At 42.6% G+C, this 26,385-nt stretch overlaps 1 protein-coding gene across 1 annotated transcript; it reads left to right on the top strand.

Annotated features, from left to right (window-relative positions):
* The first annotated feature begins 407 nt into the window (after positions 1-407).
* bmper (BMP binding endothelial regulator) lies at positions 408-26,385 on the top strand. The gene is made up of 14 exons (XM_084089236.1): positions 408-949; positions 1,997-2,082; positions 3,841-3,940; positions 8,075-8,157; positions 8,439-8,529; positions 8,958-9,040; positions 9,241-9,340; positions 10,346-10,590; positions 11,308-11,412; positions 12,589-12,634; positions 13,724-14,050; positions 18,198-18,534; positions 22,712-22,842; positions 24,983-26,385. Exons 1-14 carry the CDS (start codon positions 859-861, stop codon positions 25,162-25,164), a joined length of 2,007 nt encoding a protein of 668 aa, XP_083945362.1. The 5' UTR covers positions 408-858; the 3' UTR covers positions 25,165-26,385.

Here is a 26,385-nt window from a genome sequence, read left to right as displayed (position 1 = left end):
TGTAATTATCCGGGCTTGAATTTGTCCCTTTCCAAGACCTGTGAGATCCCGGTAAAGTGCTCTCTGGCGCTCTCTAGTGCCTAATATTACAGGAACACAGTCCTTCTCGGAGAGCTGGGGCTCCTCAGGACATGTCATTCCCTAAATGTGTGTGTTTAAGCCTCACATCTGCAGATTAATCTGCTCTTTGATGCACATGTAGATGTAGACGATTAGCACCTACTCTGGGTAATTGTCGGTGAATGAAGTCATTGTTATTCTGCGATTAGGGATTACATGCGAAAGGCTTGTTCCTATCCAGACTCGGTGTCTTTATGATAGGCTGAAAATCTTGTTTGGTGAGAAAGTCAGGAGTGTGTGTGAGAGAGCCCAGCTGAGATAGGGGCGGATCTCACTACACCTCTCTCACACACACACACACACACACACACACACACACTGATCTGCGCGATCAGGAGCTCTGTGAGTGTGTGTGTGTCACACGTGCGTTTAAATAGCGAGGGCGGATAATCTGTGCGCGCGCCGGAGAACTGGTGTTTAACCGCGGAGCGCGTCCGCGGGGACCCGCACACACACACGCACACACACAGCTCGGACCACTCGGACCATGGAACTGACATCTCTACACACACCTCTGGATCTTACCTGCGTTTGGAGCTCTCTGTGGAGTGTGTGAGCTGGTTTCGTCCTGATAATGTCGAGCTGATGTGTGTGTGTGAAGGTTTCGCGTCGGGATCGAGTCCCTCAGGACACTCATGTCTGTCTCTCTCTGGATCTTAACGACAGGCTCTGGATACTCTCTTTATCCGCGTGTTTTCTCTCTTTATTCTCGAGTTTTCTCTCTGGAGCGGATTTAGGATGCTGTGTGTGTCTTCTCCAGTAACACACAACCTGCTGCTCTGGTTCTTCATTCTCCAAACGCCTCATTCAACTGCGCCTTTAATCACCGGTGAGAATCACACACACACTCGGAACGAGGAATATCAGCAGAACACATCAAATATTAGACACAACATTAGTTTCATTAAGATTTATATGGGAAATCTGTTGGTTTTTGAGTTTTAAATCAGAATTTGATTTTGAGTAGGCTAAGTGTTTGTAGTGTTTAGTTTTTTTTTTAAATTAAAGGTTGGTAAAAAGGAATTTAGCTCATACATTAGCTACATTATGCAATTATTAATAAGTATACAGTAGTAGCTCCACTACTTGTTGGAAAATGCTGGGGTTTTTTCAACCTATGTTTGCGTTAAATATGGACAAACCCGACTGTTGGGTTATATTAAACCGTTTAAACCTGTTAGTTTAAACCAATGGTCGGGTTTGTTGAGTTTGTTGTTGAGCAGGATTTTTGAGTTTTAAATCTGAAGTGTTAGTAGTGTTTAGTTTAAAAAAATTAAAAAAAAACTAAAGGTAGTTTTTTAATTCAATTCAATTCACATTTATTTGTATAGCTCTTTTCACAATACATATCGTTTCAAAGCAGCTTTACAGAAAGTGCATGAGTCCACATTACAGTTTACAGTGATCTGATATCAGAGGAAACTGTCTAAGTTATGTATTTCAGAAATGTACATATACAAATCACAGTTAGATAAACGTATTAATTTAAACAATGTAATAACTAAAGGCAGAAACAATGAGCTGATTGAAGTAATGAATACTTGTTTGATAACAAATGATTATGACATTTTGAAAATTGTAGCATTGGTGCAATTTAGCTCTTACATTATTCAATTATTAATGATTATACAGCAGTATCTCCACCAGATAACTGCATTTACTGTACTGTTGCTATTCAGATTAATTCAGCAAAATTAAATCATATTTTTGACTTGAATTAAACCAGTTAATACGAGGTTACCTTTACCTTTTTCATTTCTATGCCTCAATAATCCCTTAAATACAGAGAAACACTGTAGATAAAGATAAAGATAATTCATGGTGAGATCTAGAGTTTGGTTGTGTTGACTGGACGGCTCTTGTGTTGTTCTTGCAGGAACAGAGGCTAGCTGTGAGAACGAGGGAGAAGTCTTGCACATCCCCAACATCACGGACAACCCCTGCATCTCCTGCGTGTGTCTGGTCAGAACATCTCATGCTTTCACACGGAGATTCAGAATCATAGATGTTGATCTGTCAAATGCTCTGTTGAGGCAAATACACACAGAGATTACTGTTGTTCACTTAGAAAAGCAAGTAACAGCTCAATGAAACTAATATTTCGAGTTAATACAGTGAAAGAGATTGCTTTAATCAACAGAAACTTAAAATATTATGTTATCGGACCAACATTAGTGAACCTAAGCTGTTTTGGCAAAAGAAGAAGAAAAAAAGTTGTGATAAATCATAAAATAATTAGTACATTGTGTCAACACAAGGGTTATACAGAAAAGAAGAGTACAAGAGACAGATGTTCAAGAAGTGTTATACAACAAATAAGATTCTGACAGAATATACACATATTTAAGGGTTGTGTGGAATTAATCATTATTCAGTCATCTGTAATCATTCTGTTTATGAGAACAGTCTTCGATATAATAATGACAATAATGCTAATAATAATAGTAAAACTGAAAGTAGTACTGGCTTCATAATGTACATATTGTTTAAAGGGGAATGTAAGGTAACACTGTGGTTTACCGTGTCCTTGTTACACACGTGTCATGTGCTAATTAACCAACTATGTAATCACATGCAACTAACCCTAAACCAGAGTCAAGGGTTTTATCTCTCCATAAATCAGAAAATATTGTCAACAGACAGCAAAATATTATTTCACCTTATTTTTTTAGCAAAAATAAATAAATAAATAAATAAAATCAGGTACATTATATATGATCAAACCGCTCTGTAAAAACCTTGTGAATATAGACAGGAATAAAGTGTAAAGTTTGGTGTGTGTAAAGCTGCTGAAGTGGAGATTTCTGGAGAGAAAAAGGCCTTTAAATATATGTTCTGTAATGGAAATATACAGACACACAGGGATAAAGTGCTGTAAAAGATGCACTTAAACGCGTTTCTTGGATGTTTTCTTTTCGCCAGTCAGAAAAAACACTTTATGAAAAGACAAAAAGCCCAAAATCATAAAACTGACAGATGCACGAAACCAGTGTTTGGGCCTGTAGTGTCTTGCTTTAACTGTATATTACACTGTAACTGTATATCAAGGACACCGTAAATAAAGTATATCTGAAAGTATATGTGGTTAAATTCGCAGCGCTGCGTTTGTACGCTGTAAAAATGATATGATCAATAAGTTGAGACACTACATTACTTGAACTTGCCAAAAATTATTTAAGCTACTTTAGCCTCTTTCTATACGTTAAACAAGATTCAACTAAAACATTTAAGTTACTTTAATATAAAAAGTTGAAAGGACAGCAGCTGAGCTTGAGTTTTTAAGTTGAAATAAGTGATAACTGTAGATGTGTTATGCTGTGTCAGATGAAGTGGAATAACTGTAATTAAGCGGATTTATCCACGTCTATCTCTGTCCTGATCACAGAACTCCACATGTAGATGCTCACACACACACACAGTGTGTGTTCTTGTGTGTAAAGAGGAGGATCTGAGAGTCTTTCTCAGGGTTAGAGAGTGAGAACTGATACGACGGCTTGATGAATGTCTCGTATTGATCCTGCTGATGAATCCCGGAAGTGTTATCTCTGAAAGATGATGACGCTGCTCTTCATGTTCCTGCATTTGTCATGAAGTGATTGAGTTAGGCTGATCTGTCACATCCCGTACTCAGTGTCCGGCTTGTGTTTGTTATGCTGTGAAATGATTGTGTCCGGCTGTGACTGATAAGGATTGCTCTGCGTGTGTTCTCTGTGTGGACAGAATCAGAAAGCGGACTGTAAGCAGGAGAAGTGTCCGGCGCTGGATGAAGACTGTGCGCTGGTGGTCAAGCAGACGGGAGCCTGCTGTGAACGATGCAAAGGTCTGAAATATGACTAATGTCTAATTATTATTTATGGCATCTGGGCTAACAGACTCGAGCCCTGCACTTCTGCACACAGTCAAACCAACATGTATTCAGACTCCTTCAACATTCTCACATTATCACAGATCAGTTGATATTTGACTGGTTTTGTCCGTCCTTCTGTTAGACTGTCTCACACATGAATTATGTTGAATATCTGTCAGCTGTTAAATTTAACTACACAATTAGATAATACCAGTTTAGCTCAACCAATCACCAAGCAATGCTTCATTGTGTTCAGTCTGTGTGTGAAAAGAGCATTAGCAATTAAAGAAAACACACTTCAGCAAAACATGATCAGCTCAAAGTGTCTGAATCATTTCTGGCCCCAGATGTTTATTAATGTCACTGGTAGTCTCTGTATGAAGAATATCTGGGTATAATATGTCTCAGTTTACTTTATTTTGCTCTCCTCACTTACATTAATGAACTATAGTGTCCTGATCACACTAGGAGAAACATATCAGAGATGATATCTGGTGTGTGAATAATGTTTGGTCTGACTGTAGTGTTGCTGTTTAGCTCGTGAGTTCAGCATCACTGCCACCGTGTGGCCGACAGACGCCAGAACAGCTGAGGACTCAAGTCTTCTCTCTCTCTGTCCTGGATGTTTTATTTGAGCTGCTGGGACTTGATGTTGTCTGTGGGGAATAGAGGTTATGCACTGAGTCTCTTTCCCGCGGGAACACACTCGCTCAGCCGGACTGAGTGGCAGAAGAGCTGCTGAGTGACTGGATTTAATAGGAGAAACTGAGAAAACGCCAGTAAAACACACGATTATCAGTTTAAACTAAAGCTTGGACTAGATATAGTGTTCCTTACAACTTACAGTACCAAAGATCCGGTGATCATGGATATTGACATGCAGCAGGAATCGTGTTTCCTGACGTTTATATGATCCTGATTTCCACGCCGGGGAAATACATAAAGCACATTTGCCTGTGAACGCTTTATATAAATACAATATAGGTCTAAATCCGGATGATCACTTATATCAGTGTTATATATCATCATATCATCCAGCCTTAAAACATAACGTTTTTTTGTCAGTGTTTATTTAAGAAACATACAATTATGCAGAATATGTGATGATAAATATTTAATTGATGAGTTGTCAATACAATATATAACAATAAAATGTGATAACTGTGAATCCGCCGTTCTCTGCCTGGATCCAGATGTTTCTGTGAATCGCAGCGATTCATTTGCTTCTCTGTTCTGTAGCTTTCGGCAGTCTGTGAAAATATACCTCAGATTTCTTGTCAAATCTAGTTGTACAGTCAATCTCAAAGCTCTTTCCCATTTTACATGCGTTTAGTGTGTTTTTCACAGCACTCAGTGTTTCTGTCTCTCGGTGTTTCTGTCTCTCGGTGTTTCTGTCTCTCGGTGTTTGTGTCTCTCGGTGTTTCTGTCTCTCGGTGTTTGTGTCTCTCGGTGTTTCTGTCTCTCGGTGTTTCTGTCTCTCGGTGTTTCTGTCTCTCGGTGTTTCTGTCTCTCGGTGTTTGTGTCTCTCGGTGTTTGTGTCTCTCGGTGTTTCTGTCTCTCGGTGTTTCTGTCTCTCGGTGTTTCTGTCTCTCGGTGTTTCTGTCTCTCGGTGTTTCTGTCTCTCGGTGTTTCTGTCTCTCGGTGTTTGTGTCTCTCGGTGTTTGTGTCTCTCGGTGTTTGTGTCTCTCGGTGTTTCTGTCTCTCGGTGTTTGTGTCTCTCTGTGTTTCTGTCTCTCGGTGTTTGTGTCTCTCGGTGTTTCTGTCTCTCGGTGTTTCTGTCTCTCGGTGTTTCTGTCTCTCGGTGTTTCTGTCTCTCGGTGTTTGTGTCTCTCGGTGTTTCTGTCTCTCGGTGTTTCTGTCTCTCGGTGTTTGTGTCTCTCGGTGTTTCTGTCTCTCGGTGTTTCTGTCTCTCGGTGTTTGTGTCTCTCGGTGTTTCTGTCTCTCGGTGTTTCTGTCTCTCGGTGTTTCTGTCTCTCGGTGTTTCTGTCTCTCGGTGTTTCTGTCTCTCGGTGTTTCTGTCTCTCGGTGTTTGTGTCTCTCGGTGTTTGTGTCTCTCGGTGTTTGTGTCTCGGTGTTTGTGTCTCTCGGTGTTTGTGTCTCTCTGTGTTTCTGTCTCTCGGTGTTTGTGTCTCTCGGTGTTTCTGTCTCTCGGTGTTTCTGTCTCTCGGTGTTTCTGTCTCTCGGTGTTTGTGTCTCTCGGTGTTTCTGTCTCTCGGTGTTTCTGTCTCTCGGTGTTTCTGTCTCTCGGTGTTTCTGTCTCTCGGTGTTTGTGTCTCTCGGTGTTTGTGTCTCTCGGTGTTTGTGTCTCTCGGTGTTTGTGTCTCTCGGTGTTTGTGTCTCTCGGTGTTTGTGTCTCTCGGTGTTTGTGTCTCTCGGTGTTTGTGTCTCTCGGTGTTTGTGTCTCTCGGTGTTTCTGTCTCTCGGTGTTTCTGTCTCTCGGTGTTTGTGTCTCTCGGTGTTTGTGTCTCTCGGTGTTTGTGTCTCTCGGTGTTTGTGTCTCTCGGTGTTTGTGTCTCTCGGTGTTTCTGTCTCTCGGTGTTTGTGTCTCTCGGTGTTTGTGTCTCTCGGTGTTTGTGTCTCTCGGTGTTTGTGTCTCTCGGTGTTTGTGTCTCTCGGTGTTTGTGTCTCTCGGTGTTTGTGTCTCTCGGTGTCTGTGTCTCTCGGTGTTTGTGTCTCTCGGTGTTTGTGTCTCTCGGTGTTTGTGTCTCTCGGTGTTTGTGTCTCTCGGTGTTTGTGTCTCTCGGTGTTTGTGTCTCTCGGTGTTTGTGTCTCTCGGTGTTTGTGTCTCTCGGTGTTTCTGTCTCTCGGTGTTTCTGTCTCTCGGTGTTTGTGTCTCTCGGTGTTTGTGTCTCTCGGTGTTTGTGTCTCTCGGTGTTTGTGTCTCTCGGTGTTTGTGTCTCTCGGTGTTTCTGTCTCTCGGTGTTTGTGTCTCTCGGTGTTTGTGTCTCTCGGTGTTTGTGTCTCTCGGTGTTTGTGTCTCTCGGTGTTTGTGTCTCTCGGTGTTTGTGTCTCTCGGTGTTTGTGTCTCTCGGTGTTTGTGTCTCTCGGTGTTTGTGTCTCTCGGTGTTTCTGTCTCTCGGTGTTTCTGTCTCTCGGTGTTTGTGTCTCTCGGTGTTTGTGTCTCTCGGTGTTTCTGTCTCTCGGTGTTTGTGTCTCTCGGTGTCTGTGTCTCTCGGTGTCTGTGTCTCTCGGTGTCTGTGTCTCTCGGTGTTTGTGTCTCTCGGTGTTTCTGTCTCTCGGTGTTTCTGTCTCTCGGTGTTTGTGTCTCTCGGTGTTTCTGTCTCTCGGTGTTTCTGTCTCTCGGTGTTTCTGTCTCTCGGTGTTTCTGTCTTTCGGTGTTTCTGTCTCTCGGTGTTTGTGTCTCTCGGTGTTTGTGTCTCTCGGTGTTTGTGTCTCTCGGTGTTTCTGTCTCTCGGTGTTTCTGTCTCTCGGTGTTTCTGTCTCTCGGTGTCTGTGTCTCTCGGTGTCTGTGTCTCTCGGTGTCTGTGTCTCTCGGTGTTTCTGTCTCTCGGTGTCTGTGTCTCTCGGTGTTTGTGTCTCTCGGTGTTTGTGTCTCTCGGTGTTTGTGTCTCTCGGTGTTTGTGTCTCTCGGTGTTTGTGTCTCTCGGTGTTTGTGTCTCTCGGTGTTTCTGTCTCTCGGTGTCTGTGTCTCTCGGTGTCTGTGTCTCTCGGTGTTTCTGTCTCTCGGTGTTTGTGTCTCTCGGTGTTTGTGTCTCTCGGTGTTTGTGTCTCTCGGTGTTTGTGTCTCTCGGTGTCTGTGTCTCTCGGTGTCTGTGTCTCTCGGTGTCTGTGTCTCTCGGTGTTTGTGTCTCTCGGTGTTTGTGTCTCTCGGTGTTTGTGTCTCTCGGTGTTTGTGTCTCTCGGTGTTTGTGTCTCTCGGTGTTTGTGTCTCTCGGTGTTTGTGTCTCTCGGTGTTTGTGTCTCTCGGTGTTTGTGTCTCTCGGTGTTTGTGTCTCTCGGTGTTTGTGTCTCTCGGTGTTTGTGTCTCTCAGTGTTTGTGTCTCTCAGTGTTTGTGTCTCTCAGTGTTTCTGTCTCTCAGTGTTTCTGTCACTCAGACAGTGTTCCTGCCACTCCGCTCAGTGTTTCTCTCTCTCTGTCTCCCTCAGGCTGTCAGCTGAACGGGACGTCCTACAACAGTTCCCATCACTGGATCAGTCCTGTCAAACCCTGCGTCACGTATAGCTGTCAGGTGCGTTGATCACTGATATACTGTAGTCCAGAACTAGAATAAACAGAAGCAGATCACCAGGACCGGACAGAAGTATATCTGGAGTAATTCAGCAGACTGACTGCTTTAAACAACTAGACTTAAATGAGAAGAAATAACATGTAGATGAACCTGGTAGCTCACCACACAATATGTGCTTTTTCATTTTTAAGTCACTGTAACAAGAAACAAACCAGCTACAAACATACACATCCTCTTCAATCTTTACTCGCACATTTAAGTTTTAGTTGTTGTTTGTACAGGAAGGAGTCGTCACTGAAGCAGAGATGAGGTGCGTCATTCACTGTAAAAACCCCAGAATACACCCGAAGAGATGCTGCCCAACCTGCCCGGGTCAGTCAGTGTGTGTGTGTGTGTGTGTGTGTGTGTGTGACGGTAGGTTTAGGGGTCGAGTTAATGTAAGGGGACAGAATATACAGTTTGTACAGTATAAAAACCATTACGCCTATGGAATGTCCTCACAAGTATAGCATAACAAACCTGTGTGTGTGTGTGTGTTTGTGTGTGTTTTCATGTGCAGTGCATTTTTTCAGAAAAGAGAAAGGGAAACCTAAACAATTTAAAAACAAGGCTATTTAATCTGAATGTTATAAACAGCATTCTAGACATTAATATGTACAATTATCCTCAATAATATTTCCTCAATAATGTCACATGATTAAACTATCCACAAGGTTTTTTTGTCTAGAAGTGTGTTGAATATCTCTGCTAATCAGCCAGATTCTCGTCACAGTGCTTGCTGATATTTTATATCTTCACAGGATGTATTTTCGAGGGGAATTTATATAAAGAAGACGAAGAATTTCATCCTGAAGGGAATCCCTGTATTAAATGCATCTGCACTGTGAGTTTATCTGCTAAACACTGTTCTCAGATCAGTCTCAACAAAGCACTCTTTACACCGGCCAAACAATAGTAGCCCTTCTCAACTTTCAAAATGATAATAATAATAGTAAATGTAATTCCATGTTGAATATAAGCATCTGTTGCTCTCTCTCTCTCTGACATTAGCAGCTGTAGTTCAGTGAAGTGTGTGTGTTTCAGGGAGGTCACAGCATGTGTCAGAAGGTGGTGTGTCCTGTCCTGTCCTGTCCGTCTCATCTCACACACACACCGGCGGGTCACTGCTGTCCCAAATGCCGTGGTGAGTTTCTCAACACTCACACACTTCCAGAACCTCAGTACACACCAACTCATGCCGTCCTCAATGACAGATATCACACACACTTACATTACTAGATATTTCCCCCCGCACTGCACAACTTTGCACACTTTCTTTGTCAGCCGAACCCTTTAGATGTAAAATGTTTTGTCCACTGCTGTACATAATGTCAGAGGTAAATTATATGCAGGAAGAAAGTATCTATTAAAATTAGGGTTGGGTATCGTTTGAATTTTAACAATTCCGATTTCAATTCTGCTTATCGTTTCCTAATTTCGATTCCAATAAAGTCAATAAATAACCTTAGATATTATTCACATTTAGTCTTATTGCAAAACATTTAATTGTAGCTGAATATCATGAAATATCAGGCTAAAGAACACTTACACAAGGAACTTTTGTGTCAGTTATGAACGAGACAGATGCAGTAAGGTGTATTTATTAGACAGACACTAGTGTGAACAGCAGGCAAAGCCAGTTAGAGGTTACTGGTGCAGAGAGTCATGGGTATCAGGCAACAAACAGACAGTCCAGATACAAGATCTGAATTCGTCAGAGCAGCAATCATCCTGTCACAAATTAATAAGCAGAGGATGCAATTGCGAATAACCAGTAGGTTTATTAGCCACAAAGTGGGATAAGCCGGTCAGAACAGTATTGCGCAGGCAACAGTCAATCTGGGGGGCGCAGGGACGTTCAATGGGCAACCCGATCCTTCGTGGAAGAAGCAACGGAGAACAGAATCCATACGAACCCAGGCTCCGGCCACAGATCTCCAGACGAGTAAGGAATCGAGATTTTACTTTTATAACAAGTATCCCGATTCCTGACACAGCGCAGCCATCAACAATTACATCCCTCAAAAAAATTCTACAGCCCTTCAAACTGTTGTGTGGATGTAATCCCAGAGAGCATCATAGTGTCGGCCCAGATCTGGTGCGCGTGGAATGTGGTCTCTGTCTTCATGGTGATGTGTGTCTCCTGCAGGCCAGAGGAAGGTGTTCGACTTGTCTCCGGGCAGCTGTCTCTTCCACAGCGAGGTCTATGAGAACGGCTCCTCCATCAGCTACGACGCCTGCACCGTCTGCACGTGTGTGGACTCTACGGTGGCCTGCAGGAGGACATGCTCCCCGCCCGGCACCTGTCGGGGCTCCGCCTGCTGTGAGGACTGCCAGACTCACCTTCAGATGGAGGATGTGAAGTACTGCAGGGTGAAGAGCAAAATATATAGGGTGAGGCGTCCACGAGCATGGACTAATCCCAGACTGAAACATAACAGGCTTTCGCACCGGGTAGTTCTAGGAACTTGGATCCCAGAGAACTAATAGTTCCCCAAGGAACGTTTTCCGGGTTGCATTCGCACTGCCAGTAGGAACTCTGAAGTGACGTAAGCAAAGCTTGTTGTTGTGACTTTTATTTTGACAGAGCGACAGACTTTTATTTTGATGGCGCTGAGAACGCCAGAGCTCGCTTTATCCGTGTTCATTAGTTTACGATCTGTCTAATACGGTATTAGATAGAACTGTTATACATAGAAAGTAGACAGTAATGAAAAGGTATTAGCGTATGCCGTGTGGTTGATGTCCAGTGTCGCTAGCTATAGTTCCTATAGCGCTGGTTTAGACCAACTCTGAAGTAGGAGTAAATTAGTTCCTCCAAAAGGAGTTCCTATAACTAAATCGTTCCTAGTTCCTGCGGTGCGAACGCGCCAAAATCCGGGAAATTCCTCCAATAATTCTAGGAAATCTATGAAAAGGTTCCTCTGGTGCGAAAGCCCTTATAGTGTCGGCCCAGATCCAGTACGCATTGAATCCACATGTCCCAGATGTGGGCCGGATCTGGGCCGACACTATGTTGCTGTCTGGGATGCGTGTGGACAATCTGATGAACTGGTTGAGAAAGCCTGCATATATCAAGAGAATGAGTGTGTGTTTGTCTTCGTCTCTCAGGACGGGGACAGATGGTCGTCGGTGAACTGTTCTCTGTGCACATGTGTTAAGGGGAACATTCAGTGTCAGCCCAAGATTTGTGTTCCCATTACCAGCTGTCCCTCGGTAAGTCCTGCTTTACGTGACGCATAAAGACGCCTATACCACCAGTCCTACTTTAGTCATACTGTACTTTATATTTCACCGCTGTCGGGCAGAAACCTCGTATGTACAAAACTGCTACTTTTCAGGAAATGGAAAAAACACTATATATTATTAAATAATTAAAGTTGTCAAAGTTGATATTGTGGCTTTATATATGATCAGACACACACGTGTCATTATATTATTAATATTTTACCTAAATCAAGCTCAAATGGAGTTATGAGTGTTTTATCTGTCATTAGAGCGAGGCAGTGAGTGCATCGAGTTCATTTTCATCAACTTACATCTTATAAAGTTTATAGTAGCTCCACTGTTAAAGACACACTGGCTGTGACTCGACAACCAGTGCTAGATTAAGATAATCTTCTCCGCTCCTCAAATACATAAAACATTAACCTTTAGATATTGATAGTGTTTCTTGAGTGAAGAAAACGCTGTAGTTGTTCAAAGAAGCAGTTCTTTATTATCATTGCATTGCAAACAAGCAGAGACGCTTCAACTGTGTGCAGCACTTCATGCATTATAGAGGTGGGCGGAGTTATGAGGTTTGACTGACAGTCTGGGGAGCCAATGGAGTTACGAGACAAGCTTTTAAATACTTTTCATTGGTTAGATATATGTAAAACTCACAGACAGACATGAAGGGGGACCAATAGTAATGAACCTCTTTCAAAAACATAAAAAAATCGAAACAGTAGTGTACATACATAAATCATAATTCATTTACAATTCAGACAGAGGCCCAACTCATTATTTTGAGACTAGTTACTCTGAACATTTCCTATGGATTTGTTCTGGATATTATAACCAAAAACTATATATATATATATATATATATATATATATATATATATATATATATATATATATATATATATATATATATATATATATATATATATATATATATATATATAGAAAGACGGTTCACTTGATTTACTTGGGAGAAACGTGCAATATTGTGGAATAAGTCCCGCCTTCTAAATAAAAGAGCCAATCGATGATTGGTAAAGTCATCGCTAATATGGCCGCCGAGTGAACAGACCTTCCTTGACAGGGACAATGTTAAACGCAGCCTGTGTGATTTTCTCTGTCTCTCTATGCACGTCCGTCTCTTTACAATGTTTTGTCTTTCAGAATAAGATCCTGAACCGCACTGGCTGCTGTCCTGTCTGCACTGACAGTAAGTGGACTTCTTTACACAATCATCCTGCTGTGCAGAAGAAGACTTAAAAATCACTTTTGAACAATCAAACGCAGTTTTTATAAAAGGACAAATTTTCTTCGATTTTCTTTGTTAGAACTACAGTTTTTCTGTTTTACGCCTGTCACACGCTCAACAGTGTATCTTTCAATTAAAAATTATAAGTGCTATATGTTTGCCTTCTGTTTGCACACATATATGCATTCTTTATTTAACATACCACAGGGTTCGTACAAGGTGCTTGAAGTCTTTGAATTTGACTTTTTGAAATTGAAGTCTGGGAAAACCCTTGAAAACAGCCATATTTTTGAAGAGGTACTTGAAAAGTGCTTAAATTATTGATAGTTTTTTCAAAAATTGTTTTGCACAATTATTGCTGCAGCCCGTCTGAGATATAGGGCTATTTTGCATGGCTATGAACATGATATTAAAGGGATACTCCACTTTAAAATGAAAATTCTGTCATCATATACTCACCCTCATGTTGTTTCAAACCTGTATGAATTTCTTTCTTCTGCTGAACAGAAAGGAAGATATTTAGAAGAATATCAGTAACCAGACAGTTTCTGGTCTCATTGACTTCCATAGTAGGAAAAAAATATACTATGGAAGTCAATGAGACCAGAAAACAACATGAGGGTGAGTATATGATGACAGAATTTTCATTTTAAAGTGGAGTATCCCTTTAAGTTTATGATAAGTATATAAGGCAGGTCAATCATATATTCATGGGGAAAACATCAGTTTGAATAAAGAAGGCGATTTCTTTTTCATAGTATGCTTTCAATGGTTCAGGAGATTCCCATGTCTGACAGCGCTGGTCAGTGGATTGATCTCGATGAAGTGAAACATCAGATACCATATAGATGTAATTTGAGTAAAAAAAAAAATTTAATAAAAATAATAAAGATTTTGTTTGATAAGTGCTGATTGTAGTCCTTGAAACTCCTTGAAAAGTCCTTGAAAGTCATTTAACAGAATCTGTACAAACCCTGATACCAAGTCAATACTTCACCAGCAAACACAACTTCATCCCTCTCTCATCCCTCTCTCCATCCCTCTCTCCAGAGCCAGGCGTGTGCACCGTGTTCGGAGACCCCCACTACAACACGTTTGACGGACGCACCTTTAACTTCCAGGGCAGGTGTAAGTACGTGCTCACTAAAGACTGCTCCCCGGCGGCCAGCTTCACAGTGCTGGTGAAGAACGATGCTCGTCGCACACGCTCCTTCTCATGGACCACATCAGTGGAGCTGCACACGTCAGGCCTGAGCATCAGCCTCCACCAGCACCTGACCGTACGCCACAACGGCACGCGCATCGCTCTCCCCTTCCACAGCACCGGGGTCCACATCGACCTGGACGGGTACCTGCTCAAACTCACCACCATCGCAGGTGAGACCAAGAGCCTTTTAAAGAGGATTCTGCTGTTTCTCATCTTCATCTGTGTTTAGTGTGTAGTGTTGATGTGTGATCATGAAGAAGCTCCAGCTCTTCTCTATATCAGTGTCAGTGTTTCTGAACTCCTGAAACGCCTCCATTGTAGTCTTGAGTTTCTTCCGGGAACGAACACGTCACAATATTCCTCATTATAATAATTCATGCGCAGAATAAAGGGGCGGGGCCTGGTTGAGTTAGTTAGTAGTGTGTTAAACTGGCGGTTATGGTAAGGGGCGGGACATTTCCCGAACACACTCCAAGCGCTCGACCAATCACAACACACTGCTCCAGCTGACCAATCAGAGCACAGTGTGCTTTTCAGAAGGAGGGGCTTCATAGAGACAGGAAGTAAACAGAGCGTTACTGACAGACTGGGAAGAGAGGAGCCGCAACAATGGAGAATATGAGGAGAATAATCAACATTCAAGCAGGAAAACCTGTTCTAGTAGAGCCTGAGACAACAAGACTTTGTTAAAGGGCAGAATATGGGCTCTTTAACCATCATTTAATTGATGGACCAGATGCTTATTGCATTGTGACTGCACTAGAGCTGGGCGATAATATAGTTTACATTTTGCAACAATACAAGCAATCAAGCAGTTGAAATATGTTATACAGTTTATATTTCCATATGCAATTATAGTGTATGCATGCAGGTGAAGTGGGACATATTTATATATCCAGCTGTCACTATATGACATTCTGGCCAAAATTGATTTGTGTCGAGTCCTGTTTAAGGTGCACTGCCGATTCGAAAGTATTTACTGATTTTACTGAAAAAACTGAGGAATTTTCAGTGTAAGAATGAAGCAATTTAAGATTAGGTGCCTTGCGCAGTGTTGACCCTTGAACTCGCAACAGGACTGTGATTTCATTAACTCTCTCTCGCCTTCATGACCTTTGTGCTAGCAGCTCAAATCACTCGTTCCAGCCTAGCACAGGTCACACAGCAGAGGGTCAGAGTTCAACACACCTTTCTGTTTCAAAAGAGCATGTTCGATTTAAAGTGATTATTCTATAAAAATACAGCTTCACACTAGCTTCCAGTTAGCATTTCAGCATGTCAGGTTTATGTCTATAGCGCTTTATACAATACAGATTGTTTAGAAGCAGCTTCACATTAACAAAAAACAAAATAAAATTATTCAATTATGAAAATAATTCAGTTTCATCTGTAAAGCAGCTCTACAGTGTGCATGATAGTGCTGTTATTCGACTCAATTTGGTTCAATGTTGTTTCAATGCACTTCAATAACAGTGTCAGTGTATCAAAATTTATCAATTATGAAACGAGTCCAATTCACTTATAAGCAGAAGACAACAGTCCCAGCTGACAGGGAACATTCTGGCGAGGTTATGAATTATGAACAAACGTTCCTCCAGTAACGTTGATAGAACATTCGTTGGGAGTTATCTGGTCTTTAATAATGTTCTCAAAACATTAGGACAAAAACATTATTTATTCATCATTCACAGAGCATTTTCTCTGAAATGTTTTGGGCATTTGTCTAATGTTTTTTCTACTTGTTTCAGAAAAAAGTAACAGTCCCATAATGTTTGCAGAATGATACAATGGAATGTTCCCTTAATGTTCGTATAACATTTTCAAAACATTTAACTCATAACTTAACCCTGATAGTGTCAGTGTAGTTAAAGCGCTGGTTGATCATGATTTGACTTTTCTAACTTTAGTTAGTGTGTAATGTTGCTGTTTGATCATAAACAACATCTGCAAAGTTACAACGCTCAAAGTTCACAGCAAAGGAGGAGATTTGCTTTTACAGATATCACTGTTTAAGGACTACAACAAACGACTGGTAGAGACTACACCACATTCCTCCCGGGTTAGTGACATCACCAACCCTAACATTTACATAAACCCCGCCCCCTTAACACGATTTATAGATTATCAAGACAGAATATGCTAATCAATGACTAGAAGATAACTACACATCAGCTTCATAAACTCATCAACTAACCGTTCAGAAATGTCCTGTTGCTTCTACATGTTGTCGCTTCTTCTTGAGTCTCTCCATCTTTCTGACTCCGGTTTGAACATAAAAGGCTAAAAGTTTTGAAATTTTCAGTGTGTGTGTGTGTGTGTGTGTGTGTGTGTGTGTGTGTGAGGTAAAAGGACACAAGCTGTTGTAGCTCCGCCTCCTGTGCCAGGAGCAGCAGCTCATTTGCATTTAAAGGAACAGACACAAAACGTTGTGTTTTTGCTCACCCTCAAAAAGTGACAACTTTAACATGCTATATAAAAATATCTGTGGGGTATTTTGAGCTAAAACCTCACAGAGTGCAGCATGAGAATTATGAATTATACAAATATGCAGATGATATGGCACTTGTGGCACTTTTATGGAAAGACTGTGTACATTTTGAGTATGAGGAGCAGGTTTTGAAACTAGAAAAATGGTGTGAAGCAAGTTCTTTATTGATAGATGTAAATAAAACAAAAGAGTTGATTTTAAATTATTCAGAGCCTCTAACAGAAATAATGTTATGGGATCAAACTGTTGAAATTGTGAAGACTTTAAAGTATTTGGGAACCATGATTGACTGTAAATTGAATTTCTCTGATAATGTGGATCTTATTTGTAAGAAAGCAAATTAAAGGCTATTCTTGCTAAGGAAATTGAGAGTAAAGTCAGTTTTCTGTAAGTCAGGTTGTTCTGCAAAGAGTTTACATATGTTTAATTGAGAGTGTTTTAGGGTATAACATAACTGTGTGGTTCGGGCGAGTTACATCTGTGAAAAAAGTAAAATTAGACAGAATTACAAGAGTAGCAGGTCAAATTATAGGATCTAAGCAAAAGTCAGTCACTCAATTATTTCAAATTGCTTTTCAGAGAAAAGCTTTAACTGTAAAAGAGACACAACACACCCCTTGAATCATGTTTTTGAATTACCACCACGTCGTCGTTACACCAAAAGCGATTAAAGCAATATATAAACAAACTTTTGTACCAAATGCAATAAGTGTTTTGAATAAGAGGTAGGAAATGTGAATATTGTAATCTCTGATATTGTGGATGTTGTGTATTGTTAATTGTTTTTGTGATTGTATGGCGAGACCAAAGACTAAGCTAAGGCTGAACAATAAAGTACTACTACTACTACTACTACTACTACTACTACTACTACTACACACTCTGGGGACATCAAAGACTTATTTTACATCTTGTGAAAAGGGCATTATACCACCCCTTTAAATCGATAATATTATCGATAATATATGTGGAAGAAAAGGTTTGTTATAGGTCTTAATTCCCAGATAGGTAGAGCTCAGGTCCGGCCCACATCTGGACCGTGTGGAATCCATGTGTGCCGGATGTGTACCGGATGTGGGCTGGATATGGGCCGACACTATGTTGCTATCTGGGTCTAGTCTACATTTCTTTTCATACCTCCTTAAAAACAGTTTTTGCCTCCAGTGGTGCAACAAGTGAGTTTTAGAAGTAAAAATATTCCATGTAGTCTCTCAATTAAAGGTGCACTGTGTAATATTTAGGAAGATCTGTTGACAGAAATGCAATATCGTATACATAACTGTGTTTTCAGTGGTGTATAAAGATATTACATAATGAACCATTATGTTTTTATTACCATAGAATGAGGCATTTCTCTCTACACACACCGCGGGTCTCCTTACATCGACATGTTTCTACGGTGGCCCTAAACGGACAAACGCGTTTCGTCACTATGTTGTTCTTCGTGTAAAGAAGCTAAAGCTAAAGTCAGCGAATAAAACACTGACACAATGATGAACAAGTAACAATAATATTTGCAATAACATCTTTTTGCTGAATAATTAAGTAAACCTAATTTCTTCATTTATCTTTGTAAAGAAACCTCATCTCTTAACTGTCTACTCTCTGCTGTCTCAGACGACGACATCACTTCCTGTCGGCCACCGTAACTTCTGTTGGGTGCAATTCACAACCTCACCACTAGATGCCGCTAAAAACTACACACTGCACCTTTAAGTAAATGATTTAGCCAAACGCTGTTTGAAGTGGTTTTTAGATAGCCTGTCACACCATCAACATCTCAAACACAGGCAAATGCATTATGTGTGTTTTCCCTCACTCTTCCCCAGGCCTGGAGATCTCGTGGGATGGGGACAGTCTGGTGGAGGTGGTCGCGGCCCCGCATCTGAAGGAGCGTCTCTGCGGGCTGTGTGGAAACTACAACGGTCACAGGCGAGACGATTTGCTCGGAGGAGACGGACAGTTTAAGTTTGATGTGGATGAGTTTGCTGAGTCCTGGCGTGTGGAGGACAACGAGGTGTGTGAGGCTCCCAACCGCAAGCCCACGTCATTCCTCTGTCCCGGCTCAGTCAAAGTGAAGCTCCGCGCGCACAGAACCTGCCAAAAGCTCAAGTCCTGGGAGTTTCAGAAGTGCCATTCTGCTGTAGACTTTACCTCCTTCTACAAGTAAGTTCCCCAGTCATCATTATCAAACTAAAGGCTCTGAGAAAATTTTGCAGCATTTGAATCGTTGAATCTCTGAAGAACTAAAGATCTCAAATGTAAGAAAAGATCTGATGTCTAGAGTGATATTAACCCAGATTTAAAGGTGGAGTAAGTCTTTTTTTTTTTGTTAAAATACATTCTCTTAACCCAGTTTATTGATCATTTGCTTCTAATAGTATGGCATTCATTGGTTTATCTCCCCAAAATGTGTAAACATTGAGCCTCCTAGACACCATTAAAACATTGAGAGCGTCCGCTCAGATCCATAAATCACTATTAGCTCAGGCTATATCGAGAGTTTGGGGAGTGGCTACTGTAGCAGATGGGAGTTTGGGGAGTGGCTACTGTAGCAGACTGAGAGTTTGGGGAGTGGCTACTGTAGCAGGATGAGAGTTTGGGGTGTGGCTACTGTAGCAGGATGAGAGTTTGGGGAGTGGCTACTGTAGCAGACTGAGAGTTTGGGGAGTGGCTACTGTAGCAGGATGAGAGTTTGGGGTGTGGCTACTGTAGCAGGATGAGAGTTTGGGGTGTGGCTACTGTTGCAGGATGAGAGTTTGGGGAGTGTCTACTGTAGCAGGATGAGAGTTTGGGGTGTGGCTACTGTAGCAGGAGGAGAGTTTGGGGTGTGGCTACTGTAGCAGACTGAGAGTTGGGGCGTGGCTACTGTAGCAGGAGGAGAGTTTGGGGAGTGGCTACTGTAGCAGGAGGAGAGTTTGGGGTGTGGCTACTGTAGCAGGAGGAGAGTTTGGGGCGTGGCTACTGTAGCAGGATGAGAGTTTGGGGCGTGGCTACTGTAGCAGGAGGAGAGTTTGGGGCGTGGCTACTGTAGCAGATGGAGAGTTTGGGGAGTGGCTACTGTTGCAGGATGAGAGTTTGGGGAGTGGCTACTGTAGCAGGATGAGAGTTTGGGGTGTGGCTACTGTAGCAGGAGGAGAGTTTGGGGTGTGGCTACTGTAGCAGACAGAGTTGGGGCGTGGCTACTGTAGCAGACTGAGAGATTAGGGCGTGGCTACTGTAGCAGGAGGAGAGTTTGGGGTGTGGCTACTGTAGCAGACTGAGAGTTGGGGCGTGGCTACTGTAGCAGACTGAGAGATTAGGGCGTGGCTACTGTAGCAGGAGGAGAGTTTGGGAAGTGGCTACTGTAGCAGATGGAGAGTTTGGGGTGTGGCTACTGTAGCAGATGGAGAGTTTGGGGAGTGGCTACTGTAGCAGGCTGAGAGTTTGGGGCGTGGCTACTGTAGCAGGATGAGAGTTTGGGGAGTGGCTACTGTAGCAGATGGAGAGTTTGGGTTGTGGCTACTGTAGCAGACTGAGAGTTGGGGGCGTGGCTACTGTAGCAGACTGAGAGATTAGGGCGTGGCTACTGTAGCAGGAGGAGAGTTTGGGAAGTGGCTACTGTAGCAGATGGAGAGTGGCTACTGTAGCAGATGGAGAGTTTGGGGCGTGGCTACTGTAGCAGGATGAGAGTTTGGGGAGTGGCTACTGTAGCAGGAGGAGAGTTTGGGAAGTGGCTACTGTAGCAGATGGAGAGTTTGGGGCGTGGCTACTGTAGCAGGATGAGAGTTTGGGGAGTGGCTACTGTAGCAGGAGGAGAGTTTGGGGTGTGGCTACTGTAGCAGGCTGAGAGTTTGGAGCGTGGCTACTGTAGCAGGATGAGAGTTTGGGGTGTGGCTACTGTAGCAGATGGAGAGTTTGGGGAGTGGCTACTGTAGCAGGAGGAGAGTTTGGGGCGTGGCTACTGTAGCAGATGGAGAGTTTGGGGTGTGGCTACTGTAGCAGGAGGAGAGTTTGGGGCGTGGCTACTGTAGCAGGATGAGAGTTTGGGGTGTGGCTACTGTAGCAGGCTGAGAGTTTGGGGCGTGGCTACTGTAGCAGGATGAGAGTTTGCGGAGTGGCTACTGTAGCAGATAGGGATGGGAATTGATAAGAATTTAACGATTCCGATTCCATTATCGATATTGCTTATCGATCCGATTCCTTATCGATTCTCTTATCGATTCTTATTGGGTGAGGGAATAAGTACAAATTTGCTTGTATTAACTCGCTTTAATATCTGATCAGAAGACACAGCACAGAGTATACACAAATTATGTGTAGCAACCTCAGAACAAACCTAAAAGTAGGTGAGCTACTTCTCAAAGTAAAGTCCAGGGACCTATAGCCTAGGGCAGTGTTTCTCAACCTGTGTGCCTTGAAAGATTATCAAGAAGAGTGCCTTAGTATTAGGAAATTGACAATTTTCACATTCATTGGTCCGGACAAAAAAAGAAATAAAACTGCCATTTATGTGCCATAAAAACTAAAAACACAGACTGAAAACAGTTTAGGAAGAGCTTGTGTCTTTTGGAATATTAACAGTGCTCATTTGGATTAGGCTATTGAGTTACTAAAACAATCTTTGTCAAATAATACACGGGTTTTCTTCACATTTTGAACGTTTTTGTTTCCATTTGTTTAATTTCAAGATCTGATGTGACTTATCCATTGTTGTTTTTACAGCTACAAAGCTGGGAGCACTAAATGATATTCAGTCACATTATACACGCTTTTAACATTAAATAAAGCACAAAAATAGTACCTGATATTATCATTGCCACACTTTGAGATTGTTGTTCCAGCGCGACGTCGCAGTAAAATAGAATCCGTTTCAAATAGAATCGTCGCGTGTCGCGGCTGGTTAAACTTTGATTAACATGGAAAATGATACTTTTTATCGCGTCGCATGTAGTTAGGACGCGGTCAGAGCGCTTCTGCCTCGATGCCATGTTTGCTCATAGTGTTTGCTACGTTCTGAACCAAAACAACGCAGCACGTGTGTGACGTCGTGTCACATTTGAACGAGCGGAACCGATAAGCGGAATCGTTAAGCAGGCATGCTAACGGTTCCAAGGAATCGATTCACTGGGCACCGGTTCTGAAGAAGAACCGGTTCTCGGTTCCCATCCCTAGTAGCAGATGGAGAGTTTGGGGTGTGGCTACTGTAGCAGATGGAGAGTTTGGGGAGTGGCTACTGTAGCAGATGGAGAGTTTGGGGTGTGGCTACTGTAGCAGATGGAGAGTTTGGGGAGTGGCTACTGTAGCAGGCTGAGAGTTTGGGGCGTGGCTACTGTAGCAGGATGAGAGTTTGGGGAGTGGCTACTGTAGCAGATGGAGAGTTTGGGGTGTGGCTACTGTAGCAGATGGAGAGTTTGGGGTGTGGCTACTGTAGCAGATGGAGAGTTTGGGGTGTGGCTATTGTAGCAGATGGAGAGTTTGGGGCATGGCTACTGTATCAGGCTGAGAGATTAGGGCGTGGCTACTGTAGCAGGGCGGAGCCACAGGGTGTTTAGTTGGTCTGGGATCATGATTTACATACTACATGGGAAAAGCTTCTTCATTCATCTTCAGTTACAGAAGCGCAAGGCAAAATTCTTTGTATTTAGGCCTTCGGAGATTAAACGGATCATGAACACATCAAAGCGAATGGAACATTGCGATGTTACGCGCTACAACAGTTGTGGCACATCTATAAATGTGCCCGGTGCAGACGCATTGGATGGGTTTATTATAAGCGAGATGCTCATGATCACTCTAGACAGTGTTTGCTACCCAATTACTCATGACACATTGCAACCCAGCTAAAAGCATTCCTATAATGTTGGAGCTTTTATTAAAAGTAGCCCACTTTCCCCTGCTGAGACATGCCTTCACAAGCACCCGTCAGAGCCGGGTTTGTGATGTTTGGGTTGGGAGAGACGTGATGCCTGTAAGGGGTGTTTGCAAAATATGCTGTACTTCTGTAATTCCTCTAGGTGCCACTAGTCTCGCAGAAACTACATACTCCACCTTTACAGAGCAACAATAGAAAAAGTGAGGCCACTATCAGATTTGATTGTCTGAGGGGAAATATAGTAATATAGGCAAATTATTATAGCATGAGTGTAGGGAAGGACCATCTGTTTTCCCTTGAATGGTTGGTGGACGTTGAGGAAAAAGTATGAAATTATTATTTTTGGTATTCCATTTTGGTGATGCTGGTGGTGCATATATTACGCACTTTTTCAATGCTAACTCTGAAGAAGTCAGTGAGATTAACTACTAAAACTCATTCTGCTTCCTCACTGTATCTCTGTCTCTCCCCATGTCTTCCTCTCTTTAGGTCATGTGTCACAGACATGTGTGAGTGTCCAGTGCATAAGAACTGTTTCTGCGAGTCGTTCATAGCATACAGTCGAGCGTGTGAGAGAGAGGGCGTCCGTGTGCACTGGAGACCGGAGCTCGCCTGCATCAGTGAGTCACACCGGACACATTTATTTATAAATACATTTATTTTGAATACAACAGGTTAATTGCCTATATTTAGGAAATTGTGAAAAAACACAGAACATGTTTTGTGTACTAACCATTCCTCGCCTAATGCTGCGTTCACACCAAACGCGAATATGCGTCTGGCGCGAGTGATTTCAATGTTAAGTCAATGGTAAGACGCGTTTACGCGCGTCTGGAGATCTTGCGGCGCGAATGAGGCGTTTAGCGCGGCGCGGTAGACGCGTCAAGTTCGCGCGAATGACGCGAATTGAGCGTCTGGCGCGTTAAGCGCGTTACGCGCGAATGTGCTATTTGTGCATTCAGGCGTTTGACGCGAATTCGCGTCTGCCGCCCGAGTTGAAAAATCTGAACTTCTGCGTCAATTCGCGCCGCGTTAACCAATCAGGAGCCTGTTTGCATGCTGCTGTCACGTGGTGAAGTGACAGTTTATAATGTTATTTTATGTTTGGCCTCAATAAATTATTTTGTAATATGACTAAAATGCACAATAAAGCAAATAAAAACATAAAACTCGATTTCAATATATGAGAGATACTCATTTTGTATTGAATGCTATTTATTCCATATCTATTCTAGATTATATGAAACATTATTAATCTAATGTAAAGACAACAAACACAATTTAGTGTATAAAAACAAACAAAAATCACAGGACAGGTTTCACTTTTGAAGGCTGGCTCCTTTTATTATCAAAACAAAAATAAATCACAGATTAGGTGCGGGCGAGGGTGAACCTCGAGCCGGGCTGTACAGCGCAGGCTCGTCAGGCAGCGACCACTCGAGGCCGAGGCTTATACGGCCTACGCTGTCCTCGTCAGCGTCCTCACCGTTAGGTCCACCAAACCTAGCTCCTGGAGCAAATTGTGAAACTCCTGAAACCCTCCGGAGGGTTTGGTGGACCCGAGTACAGCGACGATGTCCCCTACGCAGCTGTTTCTGCTCTCCAGAGTATATACGAGCGGTGATTCTCTCGATTAATGCTAATGCTCGATAAACAAAAAAAAGATGGCCGCCAACAGGTTTCGAAACTTTCGCCTCTGACGCGCGTGACGCGCGTAAATTTCGCTTCAAACTTTTGATTTTACGCGCGTCAATTTCGCTCTTGACGCGCGAATGCACACAAAGTGGTCACGCGTATAACTAGACGCGGCAGGCGCGAATTTAGACGCATATTCGCGTTTGGTGTGAACGCAGCATTACATTCTAAATGTTTTGTGATTGAATGAAAGTGGATGTCCCTGATCCTGAAGTCTAGAGTGACATTAAAGAGCTCATGCATTTTTACATCGATCTTTAGTGTGTAATGTTGCTGTTTGATCATGAAGAAGCTCCAGTTCTTCTCTATATCAGCGTCTGTGCTTCTGAACTCCTGAAACGCCTCCATTGTAGTCTTGAGTTTCTTCCGGGAACGAACACGTCACAATATTCCTCATTATAATAATTCATGTGCAGAATAAAGGGGCGGGGCCTGGTTGAGTTAGTTAGTAGAGCGTTAAACTGGCGGTTATGGTAAGAGGCGGGGTATTTCCCAAACACACTTAAAGCACTCAACCAATCACAACACACTGCTCCAGCCGACCAATCAGAGCACAGTGTGCTTTTCAGAAGGCGGGGCTTCATAGAGACAGGAAGTATAGAATAATCAACATTCAAGCAGGAAAACCTGTTCTAGTAGAGCCTGAAACATCATCAAGACTTTGAAAAAGGGCATAATATGGGCTCTTTAACCCTAAAGAGCAACAGTTCCTGTGAATGAGCAGAAATTAACTGTAGCTGATCTTGCAGAACGAGTTCCTCTGAAACCCTCCTCCTCCCCAGCACCACTTGTCTATATCTGCTACAGGGATATTATGAATCTATTTGTGCAGCAGCATCAAAAAGTGGTCCTTATATCTGCTTTATTTATGATAACGCACAGCTATGACTGCTTCACCGCGCAGATCTGTGTATCACTGAGCAACACCCTTAGCACCCAGATAAAAAAATGCTGGCATCATTCTAATATGTTGATTAGATACATTTTAAACAAAGAAACAACATTTTTTAGAGCTGTATCTGTTCTTCATATTTGACTAGTGTTCATTTCTTTTTTCTGCTGTAGGCACACACTGCAAAAACGGTGCGGTTTATGACACATGTGGACCCGGCTGCACTAAAACCTGCCACAACTGGAACGAGGTCGGCCCGTGTCACAGACCCTGTGTGGCCGGCTGCCACTGTCCTGCCAACCTGGTCCTGTTTCAGGGACACTGCGTTAAACACACAACCTGCCCCGGGCCATGATGACCCACGTGACCTGTACAAGAGATCCAAACACACAGGGGAGAAGAGAACTGGGCAAACAGGACTGTACAAGCGGCAACCTTCCGTTCTCTCTCTTGAATCACACTGAAGTGATTAAACTGCAGTTCATCAACTGGCCACTAGAGGCTGCAGAAGAGACTCAGTCCCATAGACCCGCATGTTAAAATGCCAAACTTTACAGCAGAAATAAACGTTCACAGTCTGGTGCTAAAAGTGGTTTTGGTCTATAAAGCTAATTTTGCCCTTCATGACGACTGTGAGGGGGTGAATTTTTTTATAACTCATCCGTTTAAATAAAATTAAGCCTTAAAGTTCTGCGTAATTAAGGGCGGGGCCACTTGATTGACAGGTGGATTGCCGCTGATGTCACTACTAGCCGTTTGTCTGCTGTGTGTTAGCGTCACGTCACCTCAGATAATCCGCCTCTGCACATTTACGTTCATCCGGGAGTGACGCTGCCAAGATGGCGACGGCCGGCTCCGCCCACTTTGGGCTTCAGAAACACTACGGGTGACGTCACGCACACTACGAACATATTTCATTACAGTCTATGGACTGTACAGAACTCAGATAGTCATAAACTGTGCCTTGGCCCGGCTCCTCCATCACTCGCTCCCAGGATTTGGTTTTCACCACTGAAGTGCCTTACCGCTGGAATTAACCCATTCCTGAAGCTTCAAAATAAAGGACCTGAACTGGAGTTTCATCAGGGCTATATGGCAAACATAAACAATAGTATTATCCATTTATTGGGTCAGCCAGTATTTAACACACAATTTCTTGATTGAAAGGGAAACTATTTATGTATTTGTTGTTTATTTTGTGAGTCGGGGACTCAAATGTGACTGTTATAGCTTTAAAGAGAAGTGTACTGTATTCATCCAGCCCAGTGTTCATACACTGATGTGTGTGTGTGTGTGTGTTGTTATACCTGTACATTTCACTTGACTCAGTAAGATGATATATATATGACCAGTATAAAGCTTATATACTTTTCCAGAATAAGTGTTTGTCACAGCTCAGGTTCAGAGATGTTCCACGTGTGGATTCGGGATCGGGATGCGGAGGGATTTTGCACCCGAGGAAAAAGAGCCCAGAAAGAACTAAAGCCAAAAATCAACATGTTATGTGAATTGTGGCAAGAATTTTCTCAAGGTACATGACAATGGACTTTTAAACTGATAAAACTTTGCAATACTG

The sequence above is a fragment of the Abramis brama genome (assembly GCF_963993115.1).
Source record: "Abramis brama genome assembly, chromosome: 17".
Taxonomy (NCBI): domain Eukaryota; kingdom Metazoa; phylum Chordata; class Actinopteri; order Cypriniformes; family Leuciscidae; genus Abramis; species Abramis brama.
This window is presented reverse-complemented; position numbering and strand designations above follow the sequence as displayed.